The sequence below is a fragment of the Pelophylax lessonae genome, assembly GCF_965119305.1.
Source record: "Pelophylax lessonae genome assembly, chromosome: 1".
Lineage (NCBI taxonomy): Eukaryota > Metazoa > Chordata > Amphibia > Anura > Ranidae > Pelophylax > Pelophylax lessonae.
Genome location: NC_138768.1, coordinates 785,754,450 through 785,780,093, shown reverse-complemented (window position 1 = coordinate 785,780,093; position 25,644 = coordinate 785,754,450). Strand labels below are relative to the sequence as shown.

Genomic DNA, 25,644 nt, shown 5'->3' with positions numbered 1-25,644 from the left:
GTTTTACAGGCGTTTTTACAGGCGTTTTTGTGCAGGCGTTTTTAGGTTGACTAGTAACCATTGGAAAAATATAAAAACGCCTGTAATCTGCCCAAAAAGAAGCTCATGTACTTTTTTGAGCGTTGGGCGTTTTGCTTAAAATGTCAAAACGCTCAGATGTGAACAGGGGCCATTGAAATGAATAGGATTTGTCTTGTTTGGCGTTTTTTGAGATGATCTTAGAGCAGAAAAACTCCCCAAAAACGCCCCAAAACGCCTACATGTGAACTTAGCCAAAAAGAAGAGTTTTCTCTTTTTTTTTTTTGCATACGCCTATACACTGTACTATTATTTATGAGAGTACTGCTGTAAACAGTCATGAGCACAGCAGTGTACAGCCATTCATCAGTGGCAGATTGTACACTGCACCTGGGCTGCCTGGGTAGAGGAAATACACTTGGGGGTTCACCACGCCAGCATGTACAAGCCTTTACCTTTAAAAATGATATGAGATTTTAGGGATCAGGTTTACTTTAACCAAAAAGTTAAATAATCGGCAGCACAGTGGCTAAGTGCTTAGCACTTCCACCTAGCAGCAGTTGTGTCATTTGTTTCAATACCAACAATGGCACTACCTGTGTGGAGTCTCCATATTCTCCATGTGCCTGCCTGGGGTTCCTCCAACACTCCAAAGACATGCTGGTAGGTTAATTGGCTCTAGTCTAATTTGATCCTAGTATGTATGAATGTGAGTTAGGGACCTTAGAATGTAAGCTCCTTGAGGGCAGGGACTAATGTAAAGGTATAAAAAAAATATGTAAAGCTCTATGTCAATTGATGGTGCTATATGAATACCCGTAATAAATAAATTAAATCAAACAAATACTTCATTGTAATCGCAAAACACTTTTCTTACTTTGTATATTCCTAGCTCTTTACAAATGTCAATTTAAAGTATTAATATTTGTAGAATCCTATACCAGTCATTACAATGATTATCTGATGCTTTGTGTCACAGCTGGTAGACAATGCTGGAGATGCAACGGATGGCGGGGAAGATAACGGGAACATTACACGCGGGCAGCGCAGTGAGTACAGCCCCAAGGTTATGTTCTGGAATGTTTGGCATTTGTAAAGCATTTAAATCTGGATGGTGATTTTTGCAAACGTTGAAGCTAGGAAGTCAGAGGCCTTGTGGAGTGATGGAACTTCAAGCAGAGGGGAATGGAATACTGGCTTTTGAGGGACATAATTAAACATGTGTTCTGAAATAAAGCAGCATATTTTTTCTTTTATAGGCAGTCTGGAAATGATCAAGAAAAATATCTAGTGAATGCAAGAGATCCTTTTAATGTCTGCCCTTAAATAATGTGTTTAATTTGGTATATTGGTTGCAGTGCAACTTTAAGAAGGCCTCCACCCAAAGCTTAGTTGGTTTCGGGTGAAGTAGAGTTGCTGAATGGACACCCATTGTTGTAGCCCATTTATTCTGGTCTGAGATCTGTAATTTCTTGCAATTACCTCATAATAATGCATACACTCAATGAGCAGATGCTGGACCACCCAAGTGCATGTTGCATTAGGCTGATGTTTTTTGGGGAATTTTATAGGCAGTACTTTTCTTAAAGGAGTTCTGTGCGTAAATATCTATGCTCATCCTCACAAACCCAGTAAAGAAATCTCAGAGGTTGCTTTTTCCCTGTCCACAAAGTTCCACAAAGGCTGCATGCTGCGATTCCCTTCTATAGTGACCTGATGCTGTTCGCAGGGAGCAGAACTGCCCATTGGACATCACTCTTAAGCCTAGTACACATGCAGCGAATTTCCGCCGGCCGGTCGTCCGTCTTTTGTCCAGAGTTGTGTTTTGTTGGTTGGAATGTGCCTAGACTGCACACGAATTTTCCCGCACGACAAAATTCTACTTCAGAAGTGATGTCATGTGTTGGCTTGCTTTCTTTGTGTTCTTTCTTCTCTGAGCATGCCCAGTCTTGCTCATAATATTTTTCCCTGTCGAAATCTGTACTGACTGCACGAAAATCATCATACTAATGCCCCGTACACACGTGCAGATTATCTGAAGACTTTTGTCTGCAGACTTACCAAAACCATATAATATGAGGTCAAACCTAAACACTTTCAATTTGTATGCAATCCGGCAGGCCCTTGCACTACATAGAAAAGGTAAGTCTGCAGACAAAAGTCTTCAGATAATCTGCACGTGTGTACGGGGCATTACAAGCTGAAAATCGGCAGATCGGTCGTCGGACGAAAATTCCCGGCCGAATTTCGACGCGTGTATACGAGGCTTACTGGCTACTTACAGATTAGAATGACTGCCTCTAAGGTCCATTGACATTACCGCAATGATTCATAGTGTTACAAATTTTACTCAGTATGGCAGGTTTGCAGGTGGTACCACTTTCCAAATGCGCCCATTGAAGGCAATGGAATACAGAAACGAGTGCCAGACTAAAATCAGGTAAAAGTCCAAGATCATTTTTAGTTGTTAGTAAAAGAGTCCTAAAAAAACAAATGCCGTGTTTAAAATAAAATTATATTGGACTCTTATGTATGATTTTGATCTTGCGCTTCTTTCTCTATTTTTATGGTATGAGTTACTGTTGGTTGCCCATCAAAGGAAGCCCGGCTGTGTGGGAGCTGCCTATCCAGAGCTATAGTGCTTGTTTTTTTTTTTTGCAAACTTTTTTATTAGGAGTAAAATAGTGGTAGAAAAAGAAATGTCAAACATTATGAAGAAAAGGTACATCAAAATAAATTGTATATAACTGACATAAAAAATTCTATCTTGTTCGGTTAGTTACAAAAAAAATTAAAAAAAAACAGGTTATTTAGAATAAAACAGTATTACAAAAATATTATAGTATGATGTAGTAAACTATATTCTTATTCATCTTTTTAATAAACATTGAAGATTTCAATTCACGGTAGGGCAGTGGATATATAGGAATAATTATCAGAAAGGTTAGAGCTTGTTTGAAGTTTTTTTTTTTCATCTTATTAAACATGCAAGTCTAATGTTCCCAGTATACAAAGGAAAGAGATACACTGCTCAAGGTAATGGGAAGCTTGATGACCAGCAGCGGTGCTCGCCCCAGCTCGCCTCCGTGGACAGTCAATAATGAAAAGAAATGGCTGCACTCAGATGTGGTCAAAATCCAGGTTTATTGGACATCCCAATGTGGCAAAAAAGTGGCAAGGTAGACGCGTTTCACACACTAATATGTGTGCTTAATAATAATGATTAAGCACACATATTAGTGTGTGAAACGCGTCTACCTTGCCACTTTTTTGCCACATTGGGATGTCCAATAAACCTGGATTTTGACCACATCTGAGTGCAGCCATTTCTTTTCATTATTAAATGTTCCCAGTGCCTTTTTACTGTTCTGAAGTACATTGATGACAATGCGACCCATGTCGCAACTGCTTAAGAAATGCTTGGCTCACTGATGTGGTGTTTCAGTGTAAAATCTTCCTTGGGGCTGAACAAAGAACAGCCATTCACGTGGCAGCTGTTCCACCTCCTGAACATCTGCAGACCACCGCTCAATCACCTATGAAAGTGGGTGGAAACTGCTGCCACTGTTGTGAAAGGGGCCTTCAAGTGAAACAGTCAGGGCTTGCTGCTTTTTTAGGAGCAAGTACCAAAACCTGACTGCAAATATTTCTATCACTCTCCAGAATCATTGCTGACTTCCCAGGCAAATGACTTGGATCCCTGTCCCTGAATTTTAACCCCTTTACCACTAGAGGATTTTGCTGTCTTACGTCTGGGCCACTTTTTGCGATTCGGCGCTGTGCGACCTTAACCGACAATTGCGCGGTCGTGCGACGCCGTACCCAAACTAAATTTACGTCCTTTTTTTCCCACAAACAGAGCTTTCTTTTGGTGGTATTTGATCACCTGTGCGATTTTTACTTTTTGCGCTATAAACAAAAAAAGAGCGTAAATTTTGAAAAAACAACAATATTTTTCACATTTTTTTTATATGAAATTCCCCCCAAAAAAATGTAAAAATCAATTTTTTTACATTTTTGGCCAATTTGTTTTCTGCTACCTATGTTTGGTAAAAAAATTCACAAAAAGCGTATTTTGATTGGTTTGCGCAAAAGTTATTGCGTTTACTAACAAAGGGAAAGATTTCTGTCATTTTTGGTGTTTTTTTTTTTTTTAACGCGTAATGGCGGCGATCTGCGATTTTTTTTTTTTTTTTTTTTTTTTTTTTTTTTTTTTGCGGGACTGCGACATTGCGGCGGACAGATCGGACCCTTGACTGACATTTTTGACACTTTTGGGGGTACCAGTGACATTACTGCAGTAATCAGTGCTATATATATGCACTGTTACTATAAAAATGACACTGGCAGGGAAGGGGTTAATTTTATTGGAGAGGGAGGGGTTAATGTATGCCTGGTGCTTACTGACGTGTGTGGGGGGAGGGGACTGAGTGACACAAGGACAGATCCAGGGTTCAACTATGCTGAACCCTGCAATCTGACCCTGCCTGTCACTTGGGAGATCCGCCCGCTTGTGTTTACACAAGCAGGCGGATCTCCACACTAGATCCCCGACGATAGGGGAAGAGCGGCGGCGATCGCCGCTGCTCCTCCCCTGGCCCGACTCCCGCTGTGACTGAATACAGCGGGAGCGAGCCTCCGGCGGTGCGCGCGCGCCGCCGAGAAATGGGAGTGTCTGACGATATCAGACGATAACGAGCCACTTTGCCGCAGTAGTACTACGGTACTCAGGCGGCAAGTGGTTAATGATAGCCCATCTTTAGTCAGTACTGGCACACTCTCATTTTCTTGTGAACCATGTGGAGGAGTGGGGGGTAGACAGCCAGGTTACTCAATTTGAGGTCGTTTTTAGTGCGTACTTAGAAAATTGCATTTGGACAGACATTACCCGATTTTTCATTTTTTTTTTTTTCAAATATATATACACTGCTCAAAAAAAAGGAGCCCCCTGATTTGAATGGAAGTCGCATCCAAGTCGGATCAGGATGAGGATCTTGAGGGGGAACTCCACGCCAAAATGGGAAAAAAAAAACAGCGTTGGTGTACCCCCCAGATTCCAAACCAGGCCCTTCGGGTCTGGTGTCCCACCCCTCATTTATGGCACTGCTTTGGGACGTCCCTACTGATATTAATCAAGAAGTCTGCGTCTGTCAATGAGCGACAGAGAAAACTGGATTTTTGTGGATTTACTGTAAAATCCTTTTCTCTTAAGCTCATTGACAGACGCAGTACCCGCCCCTCTGTTTTTGAGTTGGGTTGGTATGATTTCTCTGACACTGCTTTGTTACAGAACTGGCATCCTATAGCAGGAAGTGAAAGGGTATACCCCTTGGGACTGCCCATAGGCGTAGCCAGAACTTTTTTTCTGCCTAGTGTCCTACTCCTGTAGGGTGCAGTATAACCCTACTGAATTAATCAAGAAGTCTGCGTCTGTCAATGAGCTTAAGAGAAAAGGATTTTACGGTAAGTCAAAAATCCAGTTTTTTTTTCAGAATTGTCGCTCTTTTTTTTTTTTGTTTATAACGCAAAAAATAAAAATCGCAGAGATGATCAAGTACCACCAAAAGAAAGCTCTATTTGTGGGAAAAAAGGACATCAATTTTATTTGGTTACAGCATAGCACGATCGCGCAATTGTCCGTTTAAAGTAATACAGTGCAAATCACAAAAAATGGCCTGGTCATTACAGGGGCAAATCCTTCTGGTCCAGAAGTGGTTAACAGGGACACAGACAGAAATAAAAACTGTCAGGTGATCAAACTCCTCTACAATCCATCCAAAACTAAAAAGAAAGTTTTGCCTTTAGTTATAAGTTAAACATTCTTCCTTGCAGCAACTGCAAGCGTTAACTACTCCTTTATTCTTGGATGGTAAAAGCAGTTTTACTTGATCATGTGCTCCCCCTTGCTCTGGTGGTGGACTGTCCCTTGAAGTCTTCACCTTCAGTGCAGGGCTAGGGACCCTGCATTGGTTTTGAGGACCTTTGAGTGCTGGCGCATAGGGGAAAAGACACTGTGGGGCCCGGTCTAACAGTATAGAGAAGTGGAGGATCGGGTTGGTAAATTTTTTTATAACCACTTGCCGACCGCTAGCAGTACATACACTGCAGCAGGTCGGTTCTGTCCCGCGAAACAACATAACCGTACATCGCTGTGCGGGACCGCGAGTGGGGGCACACACGTGCGCCCATTCACTACGGGGGAAGTTGATCTGCGGGACTGGCGCCCGCGATTGCCGCCGGGCACCCGTGATCGCTCCCCGTGGAGACAGAACAGCGGTCTGCCGTTATAAACACGGCAGACCGTTCTGTCAGCAATGAACGCAGGGATCCTGGGTTCCTCCTATTTAGGAACACAGGTCTCTGTGTTCATTCCATAAGTCCTTCCCCCACACAGTTAGAAAGCACAACCTAGCGACACATTTAACCCTTTGATTGCCCCTGGTATTAACCCCTTCCCTGCCAGCATCATTAGTACAATAACAGTGCATATTTTTACTGTAGTAACGTCACTGGTCCCTCCAAAAGTGTAAAAAATGTCAGTTAGGGGTCCGATCTGTCCCCCGCAATGTCGCAGTCCCGCTAAAAATCGCTGATCGCCGCCATTACTCGTAAAAAAAATAAATAAAAATGACATAAATTTTTCCCCTAGTTTGTGGACGTGATAACTTTTGCGCAAACCAGTCAATATACACTTATTTGGATTGTTTTTACCAAAAATTTGTAGCAGAATACAAATTGGCCTAAAATGATAAAAAAAATGTGATTTTTAATTTTTTTTTTTTTTATTAGGAATGTTGTATAGCAGAAAGTGAAAAAAAGAAAAATATAATATAAATATATAATATACTGTGTGTGTGTGTGTGTGTGTGTGTGTGTATATATATATATATATATATATATATATATATATATATATATATATATTTTTTTTTTTTTTTTTCAGAATTGTCGCTTTTTTTTTTGTTTTATAGCGCAAAAAAATAAAAATTGCAGAGGTGATCAAGTACCACCAAAAGAAAGCTCTATTTGTGGGAAAAAAGGACATCAATTTTATTTGGTTACAGCATAGCACGATCGTGCAATTTTCCGTTTAAATTAACACAGTGCGAATCACAAAAAATGGCCTGGTCATTACAGGGGCAAATCCTTCCAGTCCAGAAGTGGTTAACAGGGACACAGACAGCAATAAAAACTGTCAGGTGATCAAATACCAGCAAAAGAAAGCTCTATTTGTGGGGAAAAAAGGACATTCATTTATTTTGGGTACAGCGTCGCACGGCCGCACAATTGTCCGTTAAAATAACGCAGTGCCGAATCGCAAAAAAATGGCCTGGTCATTAAGGGGGAAAATCCTTCCCGTCCAGAATTGGTGAATAACAAGTCTCTTAGAAATAACCGAGCAGAGCCCTACTTTTATCCTAAAGCTAAACCCCAGAGTTTAGCTTTAGGATAAAAGTATCCATGCTACAAATGTGGTCTGGAGCTGTAAATGTGGGATTGTCTCTAAGCTATGATTGTGGCTGATTCTGGTGGCCAGCACAGGAATGTCTGTGGGGTATAAACTGAGCCACATACGCTGTACAAATTATTTACTGATGTGTATTGTGCACATGCCGTCTCCATTTAACAACCTGTAATGCTGTATTTTACACTGTAATTGCACATGGAGGATTTCCAAACCCAATTTATTGTGCATGAGGGATAAAATATTACTGTAATACTAAAGTAATTCCATGTTATAATTCACTTGTGTTTTAGATTATGATAAATAAATAGGCCTGACTATGTTTCTGTGTTTTCTGCAAATGTTTTAGGTTTGCCTCCACTTAATGCTTCCATTACCAAGTCCATTTCTGCTGAGTCTTCTATGAGGGAGCGAATGAGAGAAAAACTGAAAGCTGGAAGGGTTAGTACAATTCCACGTCTCCTTCTTACTCTTATGTCTTATATTTTAGTTAGCTTTAGAATCACACATTTTGTGATAATCTGAATTACCACTACTGTATTAAACAGAAATGTTAATGTGTACTTTTTAGGGATTACTTGCTTTTTCATTATTTACTTGTATTCTCCCCCTGTCGGAGCAGAATTGTCAGGTTGTGAGGCTGTTTTTTTTTTTTTTTTTTTTTTTTTTTTTTGTTACTGCATGAGCTCAATTCTAATAAGATGCTCCAAACTGTCACATAACAATGGTACTGTCAGGATTACATGTAAGGAAATGAAATGCTTTTTTTAATGGACAGTTTTACTTTTAATAATCGGCTCAAAGTGTGGTGGTGGTCAGTCCTGAGTTTAGGAAGGAGATAAGTCAGCCTCCCTGGCGGGCTATGCTGTGCCTGCAATAAAGTACACCTCATCTGGAATATGCAGTTCAGTTTTGGGCAACAGTTCTCAAAAAGGATATCGGGGAACTGGAGAAAGTGCAGAGAAGGGCAACCAAACTGATCAGAAGCATGGAGGAGCTCAGCTATGAGAAAAGATTAAGAGTAACTGAATTTATTCTCTCTGGAGAAGAGGAGATTAAGGAGGGGATATGATCAACATGTATAAATACATAAGGGGTCCATATAGTGAACTTGGTGTTGAGTTATTGACTTTAAGGTCATCACAGAGGACAAGGGGGCGCTCTTTACATCTGTAAGATTTCTTCTCCAAATATGGAAAGGCTTTGAGCTGTGAAAATGTGGAATAGACTCCCTTAATAGCTGGTTCTGGCCAGCTCACTGAATTGTTTTAAGAAAGGCCTGGATTCTTTACTAAATACACGTCATATAATTACTGGATACTAACATTTGTAGGTAAAGTTGATCCAGGGAATGTTCGATTGATTCTTGAGGGATCAGGAAGGAATTTTTTTCCTCCTCTGGAGCAAATTGGATCATGCTTTGCTCAGGTTTTTTTGCCTTCCTCTGAATCAACTGTGGATATAGGATTGTGTATATAGGCAGTGCTGTATCTTGGCCTAGGCCAACATGGCCCCCATTGCAAGGGGGCAGCAAAAAAGCTGTACCCCGAAAGAAAAAAAAAACAGCCTTCTCCCGACTCCTGCATGAAAAAGGTCCCCACCGACTTGCACTACACTTTTAGTATAGTGCCAGTCTTATGGGGCGAATTGGGCCAGAGGGCAGGGTCCAGGAGGCAAATCCGTCTGGCAACCCCATAAAGCGGTCACACTGCTACCTATGGGTATGATAATACTGACCGGTGAGGACATTCAGACAGACCGCAGGCCACTGACCACACTTAATACAACTGGCTCGACAGCCTCCAATGCGAATAAGTGTGGCACCGCACCCTAATGCTCCGCCTACCCTCCTCCGCCCCCAGGTATAGCAGGCAACATGTCAATAATACAATTTCATTTCTTTCAACATCCTTGTCCTTGAGCGAGCATACTGAATTACATCATATACAAATAAGACTTTAATTGTATATGATGGCAATAATATTTTGGACTTGATCACCTCATTTGTGCTATCGCAATATGTCACTGGATTAGTAAGATTACTCCAATCTCATAAGATATTTGGACTTGTGTTTGCTGCCACTGATTATTTCACCTATTTCTTTAATGACTATGGACTTCCTAGTCAATATACAAATATGTGAAATAATTCTATGATTACAATCAGTGGCAGGAAACATAAGTCCAAATATCTTAAAAGAAAGGAGTAATCTTACTAATCCTGTGGCATAAGGCTGTACTAATGGTCACTGATGAGGTGGCACTGATGGCCACTAATGAGCTGGCACTGATAAGCTGCACTGATGGGGCTGCACTGATAAGGCAACACTGATATGCTGCACTGATGGGCACTAATATGTTGCTCTGATGGCCACTGATGAGACAGCAATGGTGGGTATTGATAAACTGCACTGATGGGCACTAATATGTTGCTCTGATGGCCACTGATGAGGCAGCTAATGTGGGTATTGATAAACTGCACTGATGGGCACTAATGAGGCTGCACTGATAAGGCAGCACTGATGGGCACTGATGAGGCTGCACTGATGGGCACGAGGTGGCACTGATAAACCACACTCATGGGGCTGCACTGATATGCTGCCCTGATGGGCACTGCTATGTTGCACTGATGGGAACTAATAGGCTGCACTGATGGCCACTGATGAGGTGGCACTAATTAGCTGCAGACAAAAACAAGGAGAGAAGCCGCTCAGGTGCAAGTTCAGCACTCGGTGCAGGTCAGATCCGCCATCCAAGCATATAGACATCCAAAAAGAGAAAGACCGCACTCAGAGATGTTGAATAAAAATCAATAGAACTCCTTTATTCTCCATGAATACAGCAGACAGACAGTGCAATACACGGACAGACGTGTCAGGTTGACGCGTTTCACGATAAAAATCGCTTAATCATAACCAGCGACCAGAGATCCCTCCATTAAGAGTACCTGTCACTGCCTATTACTGTCAAAAGGGACAGCAGTAAAAGTGATTAAAAAAAAAAATAAAAATTTTGAAGAACAGTGTAAAAATAAAAACTTTAAATATGCAGAATATTTGCACCTAATATCTGTTATCGGCCTGAAAGGTGACTGAAAAATCTGTATCGGCCCTGAAAAAATTATATCGGTCTATCATATATACACAGGTTATTGATAAAATTGGACCATAATCAAAAAGTTAATTTATTTCAATAATTCAGTTCAAAAAGTGAAAGTGGTATATTTTATATAGATGTGTTACACACAGAGTGATATATTCCAAACATTTCTTTCTTTTAATTTTGATGATTATGGCTTACAGCTGTTGAAAACCCAAAGTTCAGTATCTCAGAAACCTAGAATATTACATAAGACCAATAAAAAAGGATTTTTAATACAGAAATATTGGCTTACTGAAAAATATGTCCATGTACGGTATAGTATGCACTCAATACTTGGTCAGGGCTCCTTTTTTGCATTCTTTATTGCATCAATGTGGCGTGGCATGTAGGCGATCATCCTGTGACACTGCTGAGGTGTTATGGAAGCCCAGAGTTCTTAATAGTGGCCTTTAGCTCATCTGCATTGTTGGGTCTGGTGCCTCTCATCTTCCACTTGACAATACCCCACAGATTCTCTATGGCAGGGCTTCCCAAACTTTTTTGGGCCGAGACCCACTTCTGAATCGAGTTATTTTTCGTGACCCACTTGCTTGTAATTGAATATTGTAAAGCACTATAGAATTTGTTGGCGCTATATAAATGCAAAATATAATAATAATATTAATGCATATTTTAAAGGGATGGGGATGTTAAATTAAAAATAGCAATTTACTACTTTTCAATTCATTATTGAATACACTTGCCAGATGTTCTAAGTGAGGGGTCAGAAACCTGTGGCATGTGTGGCATATAAGCAGAGTTGTAAGTATTCAGCGCCCTCATAGACAGTATAAGGCAGGCAGAGGACAGAAATCAACCACCCCAGGACAGTGATCAGCAGGCTATATGGCACTCACCCTCCTTCCTCTCCCAGCGGTCCACAGTGAAGGTGAAGCCCCTGTTTACCCTCTCCAGGGCCCAGCACACCTCACCCAGAGTCTCCATGATGAGGAGCTCCATGCTGGTCTTAGTGTCCTGACTCTTCTCCTTCAGATTCTCTACTGGGGTCACAGAAGCTGCCATGAACTCCTGACACCGCTGTGCCACCTGGTCCTCCTATGACACCGAGGCTGCCGTCTCTGCCCGCTATAGCTGAGAGAATCCCGCCACCAGTCTAGCCACCACCGCTGCTTCCAGCAGGACTGCATAACATACATACATAACAGCCCACATACATACTCACTGATGGAAGTATCCTCCTCGTGGGAAATGCAGACCAGCCTCCGTAAATTGCGTGAACGGGGTCCTGAATCCATCGCAATTTGACTGCTCTGGCTCTCTGCAAATTGCGCGGGCTCGCACAGCACAATTTAAGTGGGCCCGCTCTCAGTGATTTCCAGCTCAGCGCGACCCACTCAAATGCAGCTCGCGACCCACCAGTGGGTCCTGACCCACAGTTTGGGAACTCCTGCTCTATGGGGTTTAGGTAAGGTGGGTTTGCTGGCCAATTAAGCACAGTGATCCCATGATCATTAAACCAGATATTGGTACTTTTGGCAGTGTGGGCAGGTGCCAAGTCCTGCTGGAAAATGAAATCAGCATCTCCATAAAGCTGATCAGCAGAGGGAAGCATGAAGTGCTCTAGAATTTCCTGGTGGAGGGCTGCGCTGACTTTGGACTGGATAAACACAGTGGACCAACACCAGCAGATGACATGGCTCCCAAAATCATCACTAAGTATGGAAACTTCACACTGGACCTCATGCAACTTAAGCCCTGTACACACGATAAGAAAATCTGATGGGAAATTTTGTCCGACGACCGATCTGCCGATTTTCGGATTGTTAGTATGGTGCTTCCCACAACCGACTCCGACTTTTCGGCCGACAAAATCCTGATGTGCAGGCTATATAATTTTTGTCGTCCGTCAAAACAACGTCCGGTTTTTTATCTCACTAGTACAGATTTCGATGGAAAAAAATCTTAAGAGCAAGACTAGGCATGCTCAGAGACAAAAGAACACATAGAAAACAATCCAACACATGACATCACTTCTGAAGTAGAATTCTGTCGTACGGGAAAATTCGTATGAAAATAACCTCTTCACTTTCCACATCAGTTTAGCATGCCACAAAAAACGGACGACAGATCGTTCGATAATCTGATCGTGTGTACGGGGCTTTAGATTCTGTGCCTCCTCGCTCTTCCTCCAGACTCTGGAACCTTGATTTCCAAATGAAATGCAACATTTTCCACAGTCAGTGATGATTTGGGGAGCCATGTCATCTGCTGGTGTTGGTCCACTGTGTTTTATCAAGTCCAAAGTCAGAGCAGCCCTCTAATTTTATGAGATGCACGCGTGTGTGTGTGTGTCTCTTTTTTTTCAGCCAGTCTAACTATGTACCCTGGTACTTTGCCTATTGTATGTAAACTATGGGTTCACGTTTATGAGGCTTTATCCCTGAAGAATAAGTTTACTTTGCTAAAAAAAAAAAAAAAAGAATAAATGAACATTTTTTTTTTTTTTTGCTTTGCAGGTTTTATTTTTTTTGGAGCCTGTAAAGCATTGCACCAGCAATCAGCAGATCACTGGTGCCATGCAGGTCACCCGCAGACCTGTCATTGTATCTGTATGCCTGTACATCCCATACAACATTGAGTCTTACTGTAGCCGCTCTCTTCGGTCCTCCCAAGACCTCCTGCTCTCTAGCTCCCTTGTCACCCCCTCCCATGCTCGCCTCCAGGATTTCTCCAGAGCTTCTCCCATTCTTTGGAACTCTCTACCCCAATCTGTCCGACTGTCCCCTAATCTATCCATCTTTAGACGATCCCTGAAAACCCTTCTCTTTAAAGAAGCCTACCCGGCTACTAACTAATAACACTGTTTCACTTTCTCCATCAGCTAATCCCCCACAGCTATTGCCTTTTGTATCAATTGACCCTCCCTTTTAGATTGTAAGCTCTAACGAGCAGGGCCCTCTGATTCCTTTTGTTCCAAATTGTATTGTAACTATAATGTCTGCCTTCATTTTGTTAAGCGCTGCGCAAACTGTTGGTGCTATATAAATCCTGTATAATAATAATTAGCTGCTTCTATAGGCAAAATGCAAAACTCCCCTAGAAGCAGCATTTTTTTAAGTCAGTGTGCATGGACCCTTAATGCTACTTCGATAAGTATTAGTTTAAAAAACATTGAGTCTTACTGTAGATAAAAAGTAGAATATTTTATTTTATAATTTGTCCTGTCTAAAATGACACCTGGTATAAAGCACTGGAAAGATATTTACCCACGAAATAAAGCCTTTTTTCAATTTTTTTTTTCTTTTTTCTCTATGTCACCTTTAAGACAATGTTGTATGTGTTACACCCAAATTTGGTGTGTAACATGTTTCCAAGCGCACCCTCTCCCCCCTTTGACAATGTGCAGGGGTTCTTCTCCCCCACAGCAGCTGTCAAATTTGAAATCAGCATGGCTGTGTGTGGCTCGGCCTAGACTTTAGGAGCCTGGCACTGCGCTTGCGACCCATTGATTACAGTTGCAATGGTTTTGAAAGCTCATTTGCAATTTGCAAATAAATAAATAAATGCGCATTTTCTTTTCGACAAATATACATTCTTTTTTCTCTATCGCTCATTGACAGACGTAGTCTTCTTGATTCTCAAGAGCTGGGTTATGTTGTCTCCGCAGGAGTAGGACTAGGCAGAAAGACAAAACGTTCTGGCTCCACCCTAGGGGCAGTCCCTGAGGGTATATCCTCCCTCTCTCTGCTACAGGGAACCAGTTTTTTTTTGTCTAGTTAGGAGTTACTGCCAAGACTTCTTCGCAGGATAGAGGAGGAAGGAATTCCAGTAATCCTGGCAGCTCCGGACTGGCCTCGTCGAGCTTGATACGCCGACTTGGTCAGACTGGTGGCGGACGTCCCGTGGAGACTTCCTCTCAGGGAGGATCTACTGTCTCAGGGACCGATCTTCCATCCTGCTTTACGATCGCTGGTTTTAAACGGCCTGGTTATTGAGACCCAGGTGCTGAAGGACAAGGGATTGTCAGCTTCAGTTATTCCTACTCTAGTTAAAACAAGGAAAGCGACTTCCAGAAAGATTATCATCGTACATGGAAGTCTTATATTGTGTGGTGTGAATCCCTTGGGTTCCATCTACATCTTTATTCGGTAGCCCGAATATTGGCTTTTCTGCAACAGGGAGTTGAGCAGAAGCTGGCCTTGAGTGTTATCAAGGGTCTGGTTTCAGCATTTGCTATCTTCTTTCAGAAGCCTTTGTCTACTCATTCCTTGGTGCGGAATTTCATCCAGGGGGTGCGACACCTGGCTCTGCCAGTGCACGCGCCGTTACCATCCTGGGATCTTAATTTGGTGCTGTCGGTTCTTCAGACACCTCCCTTTGAAAATATCAGGGAGATTCCCTTGCTTACTTTATCCCAGAAGGTGGTCTTCTTGGTGGCTATCACTTCTGCACGCAGGGTGTCAGAACTGGCTGCATTATCCTGTTGTTCCCCAGATCTGGTGGTTCATAGGGATAAGGTTGTTCTTCATCCGAATCCATCCTTCCTTCCTAAGGTGGTTTCAAAGTTTCATTGAATGAGGACAGTGTATTGTCCTTCCTATGTCCTTAGCCCAATCATCCTCGAGAATTGCGTTGCATTCCTTGGATGTAGTTCGGGCGATCAGGATATATTTGAATACTACGGATTCAATTTGTAGACGGATTCACTGTTTGTGATCACGGATGGCCCTAAGAAGGGGTTGCCTGTTCTGCTGCGACCATCTTTAGATGGATCAGACAGACGGTGGTATAGGCTTATTTTATCTAAGGGTCGGGATCCCCCGTTCCCTGTTAAGGCGCATTCTACTCGGGCGCTTAGAGTTTCCTGGACCTTCCGCCATCAGGCGTCAGTGGTTCAGGTTTTCAAGGCGAATGTTTAGTCGTCGGTTCATACCTTTACAATATTGTATAAGGTTCATGTGATGGCATCGTCAGATGCCTCTTCTGGCCGCAAGGTTCCTGCAGGCCACTGTTTGAGGAGACTGTTGGTCTACCTCGAGGATTTGTGGGGTAGGTCTCATCTGTTTACTCGATGAGTCCTTTGATACTTCTGGTTGGCTCCGTTTGGGCCTTCTAGATTGGATTTTGATTTCGGTCAATCCCACCCCTCATTTGTGGCACTGCTTCTGGATGTCCCAGCTCTTGAGAATCAAGAAGACTACGTCTGTCAATGAGCAATAGAGAAAAATGGATTTTTGTAAGATCTTACCGTAAAATCCTTTTCTCTTAAGCTCATTGACAGACGTAGTACCCGCCCCTCTATCATTGAGTTGGGTTGGGTTAAATTCTCTGTTACTGCTTTAGAACAGAACTGATTCCCTGTAGCAGAGAGAGGGAGGATATACCCTCAGGGACTGCCCCTAGGGTGGAGCCAGAACGTTTTGTCTTTCTGCCTAGTCCTACTCCTGCGGAGACAACATAACCCAGCTCTTGAGAATCAAGAAGACTACGTCTGTCAATGAGCTTAAGAGAAAAGGATTTTACGGTAAGATCTTACAAAAATCCATTTTTTTTTTTTTTTTTTTTGCAAAAGGTAGATTTTAGCAGAGAGAGTAAAAAAATATGAACAAACAAAATGAATACCAACAGGGAAAAAAGTTAAACTATTAATCATTAGAAAAATTGAAATAATAAATAAAAGAAAATTAAAAGACAAGGGGAGAAAGGGAAAATTGCTTGACTAGGGTAAATCTAGGAATATATTTTATGAAAACACATTGGCGTCATAAGCAGATTCTTGAGAGCCAACACTTCTTGGCTCCGAAGAAGAGGTGACACCTTGAAACACGATAATTGAACTAATTCTACGAGCAGCCAAAATAAACTCATTGCTGCAAGCACTCCACTATCTCATAAGTGCAATAACAATTCATCCAAAAAATGCTGTGCAATTAATAGTTGATAAGCAAATATAAAAATAAAAATATATAAAAACCACATGTGTAAATATATAAAAAATGTGACAGTGATATAACACAAATTGTGAATAACTGATCAAATATGCTGTATAGAAATAACCATGCTCAATAGTCCATACTGTGCAATAAAAAGGGAGTCCAAATAAATATAAAGTGCTGCCACAATAAATAAACTCTTACAAGGTGCCAGTGTTGCTGTAAACATGCAGAAATAAAGCCACAAATGGATGATCAACAGGTGCCTCAGTAAAAATAGCTCCCCAAATGTGCACCCCCTTGTGGTTGGGTCCCTCACCTCAATACATGCGACCTTGCAATTAAGCTCAGTCATAAAGCGCTTAATGCCTTCCTAGGCTGGGAAAAATCTGTTCAATCCCCCCAGGTGGGGATCCTCTATAGCAGTGATGGCAAACCTTGGCACCCCAGATGTTTGGGAACTACATTTCCCATGATGTTCATGTACTCTGCGGTGTAGCTGAGCATCATGGGAAATGTAGTTCCAAAACATCTGGGGTGCCAAGGTTCACAACTACTGCTCTATAGGGTATCACTCTTTCTGGTATACAATGGTGGTAACATACATGAAAGGAAGAGAACTCGATAGTGCTGAAATCCTTTAAAATTAATTTATAAAAAAATGCAGTAAACTACTCACATTTAGAAGGTGCTATGAGTGCACCAATCTACAATCAGCATCAAGGTAAAATATTGGTGTGGTGAAATAACCGTCAGCTGCATCAACCAGCCGTCGCTCGGTGTGTGCAGTGTTCCGTCCATGCCCCTCCCCTAGAAGGGCACCTTTTGAAGAGTTTATTTATTGTGGCAGCACTTTATATTTATTTGGACTCTCTTTTTATTGCACAGTATGGACTTTTGAGCACGGTTATTTTTATACAGCTTATTTTTATACAGCATATTTAATCAGTTATTCACAATTTGTGTTATATCACTGTCACATTTTTGATATATTTACACATGTGATTTTTATATATATTTATATTTATATTGGCTTATTAACTATTAACTGCGCAGCATATTTTGGACGAATTGTTCTGACACCTCGAAACACGTTAGCCAGTGTTACTGTGGAATGTTACATCTCGAAGGTGATACCATGGATATATAGCTGCCTACTACCGTATATACTCGAGTATAAGTTGACCCGAATATAAGCCGAGGTCCCTAATTTTACCACAAAAAAGTTGGAAAACTTATTGACTCGAGTATAAACCTAGGGTGGGAAATGCAGCAGCTACTGGTCCCAACTGGACCACCACGAGACACAAAACAGGGGCTGAGGGCATGGTACAGGAGATGGAGCAGGTCATGGTAAGGGCATGGCACAGGTCATGGTAAGGGCATGGCACAGGTGATGGTACAGGCGTGGCACAGGTCATGGTACAGGCATGGCACAGGTGATGGTAAAAGCATGGCACAGGTCATGGTAAGGGCATGGCACAGGTCATGGTACAGGCATGGCACAGGTCATGGTACAGGCATGGCACAGGTGATGGTACGGGCATGGCACAGTAGGTACGGGCATGGCACAGTATGTACAGGCATGGCACAGTATGTACAGGCATGGCACAGGAGATGCAATGCTGCGGGCATGGTACAGGAGAATGTCCTGTACCATGCCCGCAGCACTGCATGAGGAAATGCAGGGGCTGAAAAGGAGTCTCACTTACCTTTCGGTGAGGAGCCTTCGATTTAAAAATCGCGCCGCCCGGCGCCAATACATCACCGCGAATGCGCCGCCGATTCTCGGGAAAGCCCGTACACGTTTAGCTATTCCCGGGACTTGCGGCACATGCGCGGTGACACGTCGGCGCCGGGCAGCGCCATTTTTTAAAAGACAGTGACTCAAGTATAAGCCGAGGGGGGCATTTTCAGTATGAAAAAACATGCTGAAAATCTCGGCTTATACTTGAGTATATACGGTATTTGATATGCTGTTTTCAAGAGCATGTTTGTGAGCATCATTCTTTTATTTAATAAAGCAATTTATTGAGGATAATGCACTAGGCCGTTGAGGTCTATTTCAGTGCATTCAGATACCCCCAGTCTCGTGAGGGCAGCAAGGTGGCATTTATTCGGATTTGCCAGGACAAGAGCCTAGAGTAACACCATTGTGGGGCCCACCTTCGAGCGCAGGAGAGATGTGTGTTGTTTATGCCGAACTGTCATTTTGACAGCCTGAAAATGCAGACAAATGTAATGGGAATAGGGCAAGAGGAGCAGCAGCAGAGGGAAAGGACTGGGTGTGCTAAACATGAAACATGGTTCTGGGTGTGGTAGCAGGTTCAATGTCCACATCTGACTTAAAGTGGAAGTTTAGTTGGAAGCTGAAGTCCTGCTAGATCACTTCAGGCTGGCCCCTTTTGCAGTTGTTGCTATGTAAAACAATAAAAATAGGTACCTTTACTATTTAAAATCCAGCAATACACTGTTTCACCCTGCTCTGCACATGCTCAGTTGCTCTCCATTTTTAGGCACTTTTGTAGAGGGCGATCTACTGACAGCCTTAAAGCGGGATAAAGAATAAAGAATATTACTTACTAAGGTAGTTAACTACCTTAGTAAGTAATATTCTTTATTTACTCTGGAGCATTGGTTATTTTTCCATTATCTTTCCTATATTAATTTTACATTTGAATATTAATTTACATTTACAGACTTAAAGTCTAAAATTAGCTCCTGATGAGTGGACATAGAGCCACGAAACGCGTAGAGCCTATAAGAAGATATACCTATGAAGATATACCATTTGAAGACTGATTACATGTTGTTTATATATACAAGTTATTGATGGATTTATTTATTCATTGACTAATTATTATGTAAAAATATCTTTTTATGAATTGATATACTTCATGTTCAGCTTTTGATTTGTATAATGTTTATATTGATTTTTATATTGCTGTACCCTCAATGAAATATGTAATAAAATATTCAATTTTATAACACTTCATATTACTATTTAACATCTATTTATGACTGTAAACCTCACTCAAAGGCCCACAACTTTTTGCCTTTTTTAATAATAATTACTTTCTACAGAAGTAGATGTGTTCTCGGTTTGCTTCATAATGTTTGTTTTACTCCTTAGTCCAAAGCTGAAAGTATCCTCCAGCAGGAAACCCCAGTTGTCTCACCACGAACCTTCACCAGACCCAAACTAGGAGATACTGTTACAAAATTCGATGAGGAGGTAGGTACATGTCCTTCAAATGTCGTTTCCATTGTCTTTCAAAGCCTCACATAAGAAAACTCCTAATGTAGGTGATAATTTTACAACTAGTTCAATGCAGACTGCTATGAAAATGAGCCAATCACTCAAGCAGGGCATGATGTTTCGGAGGGAGTTCTGTACAGTGAGGGTAAAAAAGTATTTGATCCCCTGCTGATTTTGTACATTTGCCCACTGACAAAAAATGATCAGTCTATCATTTTAATGGTAGGTTTATTTTAACAGTGAAAGACAGAATAACAACAAAAATATCTAGAAAAATGCATTTCAAAAAAGTTTTAAATTGATTTGCATTTTAATGAGTGAAATAAGTATTTGATCGCCTATCAAATCAGCAAGATTTCTGGCTCCCAGGTGTCTTCTATACAGGTAACGAGCTGAGATCTCTGCTTGTTACCTGTATAAAAGACACCTGTCCACAGAAGCAATCAATCAGTCAGGTTCCAATCTCTCTACCATGGCCTAGACCAAAGAGCTGTCCAAGGGACACGATTGTAGACCTACACAAGGTTGGAATGGGTTACAAGGACATCACCAAGCAGCTTGGTGAGAGGGTGACAACAGTTGGTGCGATTATTCACAAATTAAAGAAACACAAAATAACTATCAATCTCCCTTGGTCTGGAGCTCCATGCAAGATCTCACCTTGTGGAGTTTCAATGATCATGGGAACGGTGAGGAATCATCCAAGAACTACACGGGAGAATCTTATCAATGATCTCAAGGCAGCTGGGACCATAGTCACCAAGAAAACAATTGGTAACACACTACGCCGTGAAGGACTGAAATCCTGCAGCACCCGCAAGGTATCCCTGCTCAACAAAGCACACGTACAGGCCCGTCTGATGTTTGCTAATGAACATTTGAATGATTTAGAGGAGAACTGGGTGGAAGTGTTTTTCTTCTAAGGGGACAGGACAACTTCTCCACATCAAAGAGACAATGGACAGGGCCATGTACCATCAAATCTTGGGTGAGAACCTCCTTACCTCAGCCTGGGCATTGAAAATGGGTCATGGATGGGTATTACAGCATGACAATTACCCAAAATACACGGCCCAGGCAACAAATGAGTGGCTCAGAAAGAAGCACATTAAGGTCCTGGAGTGGCCTAGCTTAAGGTTCAAGTTACCAAACGTCAGCTTCGAAACCTTAATGACTTGGAGAGGATCTGCAAAGAGGAGTGGGACAAAATCCCTCCTGAGATGTGTGCAAACCTGGTGGCCAACTACAAGAAACGTCTGACCTTATTGATTGCCAACAGGGGTTTTACCACCAAGTACTAAGTCATGTTTTGTGAAGGGGTCAAATATTATTTCACTCATTAAAATGCAAATCAATTTTTAACTTTTTGGAAATGCATTTTTCTGGATATTTTGTTGTTATTCTGTCTCTCACTGTTAAAATAAACCTACCATTAAAATTATAGACTGTATATTTCTTTGTCAGTGGGAAAATGTACAAAATCAGCAGGGGGTAAAATGCTTTTTTCCCTCGCTGTACATAACAATGTGTATATAAGGGAAAGTGGAGTTTTTCTTTAAAGCTTAAATATAGACAAACCATGAATGTCGATTGACCAGGACAAAAAATTTATTGTTTTGCATCAATCGGCATCACTAAGATGCTTTTCTCAAATTTCAATCAGATTATGAGATTACATGGTAGAAACATAGATATGATTTATAATTTATGATCGTATCTTAGCTTATTGGTCGACCTGTGTGTCACATAGCGATCAAATGGGTTATTGTCCAATGATTGATGTTTCCTATTGGGAGAAATGAGTTAGAAATGAAATCAATTTATTGAAGTGTGTATGCCACCATAAAAGTTACATATGAAAGCCAAACCTATTGATATAATGTGTAACGGGGCATTAAACCCAAAAACCAAAATTGTAATATATTGCAGCTTACCATTTATTAGATGTGATGGTTGCATTTGTTTTCTTTTTCAGGCTTTTTTTGGTGTTAGATGTGCTAGCAGATTTAAATACACTAACAGATTGGAGTCAAACTCCAGCTAACACTTTATAAGCAATTACAGCAACAGTTTTGTTTCTTTTTGAGTTAAAGATTTTACATAAAAGCTGATCGTTGTAAGCACCCATGTCAGTGGTTAATTGTTTTGCCGCAACCCTCTAACTGCTACATTTGCAAGAAAGCTTGTTCTGTTGAAAAACAAACTTGCTGGTTGGATCACCAGGTGAAAATAAAAGAAAGAAAGTCTAAAAAAGAAAACAAATGCAGCAATCGCATCTACGAAATTGTAAACTGCAATATAATGTTTCCTGGAGACTGCCCACCAAGCATTAACACGCTCTTTCCAGGATGATACCTCAGATCGCATAGGATGTGGAGACAGGCAAGAAATACCTCATTGCGTAGAATTACCGACAAAGACATTTATCAAAAGATACCATTTACCGTATTTACAAGCAACATAGATAAAGTCACATGTAAATCCAAGTGTCAATTGATCTGTAAAAGGGAATGTTTCCAACCAACAAAATGTCAGGCTACCAGATCTGGCCATGTTGCGTGACTCGCTCCCTCCGGCATGGTTTGTCATTATAGACGACATCAGGGGCGTGGTCACAAATGCACTAGTCGCCATTTCTATATGGTAGAGGCCATTGCATTCCGGAAATTAAATCCAAAATGACGCCGTTGCGTTCCAGGTACCGAAAGACAACATCACATCCAACCGCCGGAACTCATAAAATAGTAAGAACTGTAAGGGATACGGCTGCATTCCAAAAACGGGAAATGGTATAACCATCGAGGCCGGATACAATATCACAGCAAGCTAATATGTACTTACTATGAAAAGAAAAAAGGTACTCCTAAAAGGTGGGCTAATACTCCCAATGCCACATACACTTGTCCTTAGATTTACTCATTAAAGATAGTTATGTGGCATTGGCAGTATTTTTATTATACATTTCTTTTAATAGTACAAATTGGCTTGCAATGATATTGTATCAGGCCTCGATGGTTATACCATTTCCTGTGTCACTGTGCAGCTTTACCTGCGGTTCTTACTATTTTCCAGTTCAGGCTGTTGGATGCGATATAGTTGTATAAGGGTAGGGAATTGGTGCTGCCCAAGGGGGGAATTAGGTAGGTGCAATCTAATAATTGTCACAAATAATAAATAGTGAATAAATATAAATATAAATGTGGTCTGTTTGCAAAGAGGAAAAATAATAATACATTGATATAAAATTGATATAAAATAGTCAATTACAATATAAATACATAAATCTAGATAAAGTGTAAAGGTGTAATCAAATAAGGTGCCTCTGTGATATAAGTGCAAAGTGATATGGTGACTGAGAAAGGTAAAATTAATAATTTTAAACAAATGCGATTATAAAATTATATATGAAAATTAATAACAATATTATAAAAAAAAGTGCAAATACAGGTATGCACAATGGACTCTCCTAAATTGTAAGTGCAAAAATTAGAACATGTTGAAATAATTTTAGAGAATTCTAAAAATAAAGTTCATATGTGAAAGTGCTTGGTCTTCAATTGGCAATTCCAAAATCTTCATGCACAAAAGAGAGTGCCCAGAGTGGTTGTAAAAAAAAATGCACTCACCAGAGTGCCCAACCCCACACACGGGTATTAGGCAGGGTATATTCAAGCTGTATACCACAGCATGGAGATGTGTGCTCCTAATGGTCCTCTACTTCCGTACTTCTCTGTGCCAGAGGGAGGGGGAAGGGACGGTGCTATGCTCCAATAATCAGCTTGTTCCCAGTAAATGCTCCGGTGGTGATGTGTATGAAATGAACAAGGGGGGACATATAGTGTAATACCGTAGGGTACTTTATTAAAGCGCATAAAAAGAAAGGTACTCACATTATTGTAGTATATTTACAGCATGTAAATTATGTCCCTCTGCGGGGAGAAATCATGCAGGCAGCCGGCAGTGGTGTGTGTGGTAGTTCTGGAATGCTATGCGTTCCACAGCAATTCCGGATCGGGAAGTGATGCAACTGTGCTGTATGCGTTTCGTCATAGACATCCTCAGCAGCGTGATGCGATGTCTTCCGATATCTGGAGCGCAACGGCCCCATTTCCAGTTTCATTTTTGGAACGTAAAGACCTCCAGATTTTTTTGATTTAATTTAATTTCCGGCCTCTACCATATATAAATGGCGACTAGTACATATATGATCACTCCGCTGATGACGTCTGTGATGACGAAACGTGATGCCGCCACGTCTGGTGGTCGGATATTTTGATGGTTGGAAACATTCCCTTTTACATATTGATTGACACTTGGATTTAAATGCAATTTTTATCTATGTTGCTTGTGAGTACTTTGGTATCTTTTAATAAATGTCCTTGTCTAGTAATACTATGCAATGAGATGTTTCTTTCTTGTCTCCAAATCCTATGCCATCTGAGGTATCGTCCTGGTACAAGTGTTCTAGTTTGATGGACACCGTCGCCAGGAGACCCCAGGAGTGTGACCGCTTGAAGTTAAATACTAAAAAAAACGCTTTGACTTTTTGAGTAGTCCAACATTTGTGGTAAGGGTCAGTGTGTGTCCCTGCTATTGTTTAAAGTGCTGCATTTATTTTATATTGTTGACATTGTTTCTACCAGAAAACTGTGCTAGCTTCTTTTATTTAGTTTTTTTATATTGCACTTTATCACAAGCGCAGGTGTTTTGAGTTTTTAATTAAAAATAATGGTTTGCTTTTGGATTTAATACTGCTTTAAATATTGTCTGGTTGGTGTGTGTGACACAGCTCTAAACATGTGCAAGTGACAGTGAGAGGGATGTTATACAATAAATTACAATGGAGCAGGGGCTAAGATGAAAGGTACTCCATAAAGCACCATTGAGTATGTCCGAGCTATAAAAATGACTATTTGAATATATGCTTATTTACATTAGTGAGACCTTTTCTGGAATATGCAGTTCAGTTTTGGGCACCAGTTCATAGAAGGATATCGGGGAACTGGAGAAAGTGCAGAGAAGGGCAACCAAACTGATAAGAGGCATGGAGGAGCTCAGCTATGAGAAAAGATTAGAGGAACTGAATTTATTCTCTCTTAAGAAGATGAGATTAAGGGGGAAGTGATCAACATGTATAATAATATAAGGGGTCCATATAGTGAACTTGGTGTTGAGTTTTTTACATTAAGGTAATTATATATATATATATATATATATATATATATATATATAAATAATACACACAAAATATACCTGGATTCAAATATTTTTTAAAGTGTAAATTTTATCAAGGGAATTTTTGATTGCCTGTTGGGGAGGGAACTTTTTTCCTCTGCTGGAAAGAATTGGATTATGGATTATTGGTGTTTTTTTGCCTTTTTCTGGATGTGGGTATAGTTGTGTGTGTTTCTGTGTTGGTTGAACTGGAAGGACTTGAGTCTTTTTTTGCCCAGATTAACTATGTAACATTCTGGCCTGTTTTCTCACCTTGTGTTCCATAGTACGAGGTCAGTGCTCTTCAGAAGGCGAGGGACGTTGAAGCACAGCTGCAGTCCAGAGTAAGGTTCCGTGATACCGTCAAGACGGTTCAGAAATCTCATGTAAGCCAATCTCTTCCATTTTGTGCTTCATGTATGTTTCATTTTAAATAAAGCTTGCTGTCTTCATGACAAACCTTTTCTCTATCTGTGAGATGGATTTTCCCCAAAGTTTAATATTAAATTTGGGTACAAAATGCCGCTAAAAAAAACAAAATTAATTTGAATCATATCTAGTTGTCTTGGTGTGGACTCACATAATCTCGATGACAAACCGACTGCTCTGTAGGTGTAGAAGTGGATGCAAACAATCTATAGAACTTTTTTAGA

General features: G+C 40.9%; 1 protein-coding gene across 1 annotated transcript in view; it reads left to right on the top strand.

Moving 5' to 3' along the window:
- CC2D2A (coiled-coil and C2 domain containing 2A) overlaps positions 1-25,644 on the top strand; it is a 197,395-nt gene that overhangs the window by 13,800 nt on the left and 157,951 nt on the right. Inside the window, exons 3-6 of the mRNA XM_082265276.1 lie at positions 998-1,067; positions 7,833-7,924; positions 19,652-19,753; positions 25,279-25,377. Coding sequence (XP_082121402.1) covers positions 998-1,067; positions 7,833-7,924; positions 19,652-19,753; positions 25,279-25,377 — 363 coding nt within the window. The remainder of the gene's footprint in view (positions 1-997; positions 1,068-7,832; positions 7,925-19,651; positions 19,754-25,278; positions 25,378-25,644) is intronic.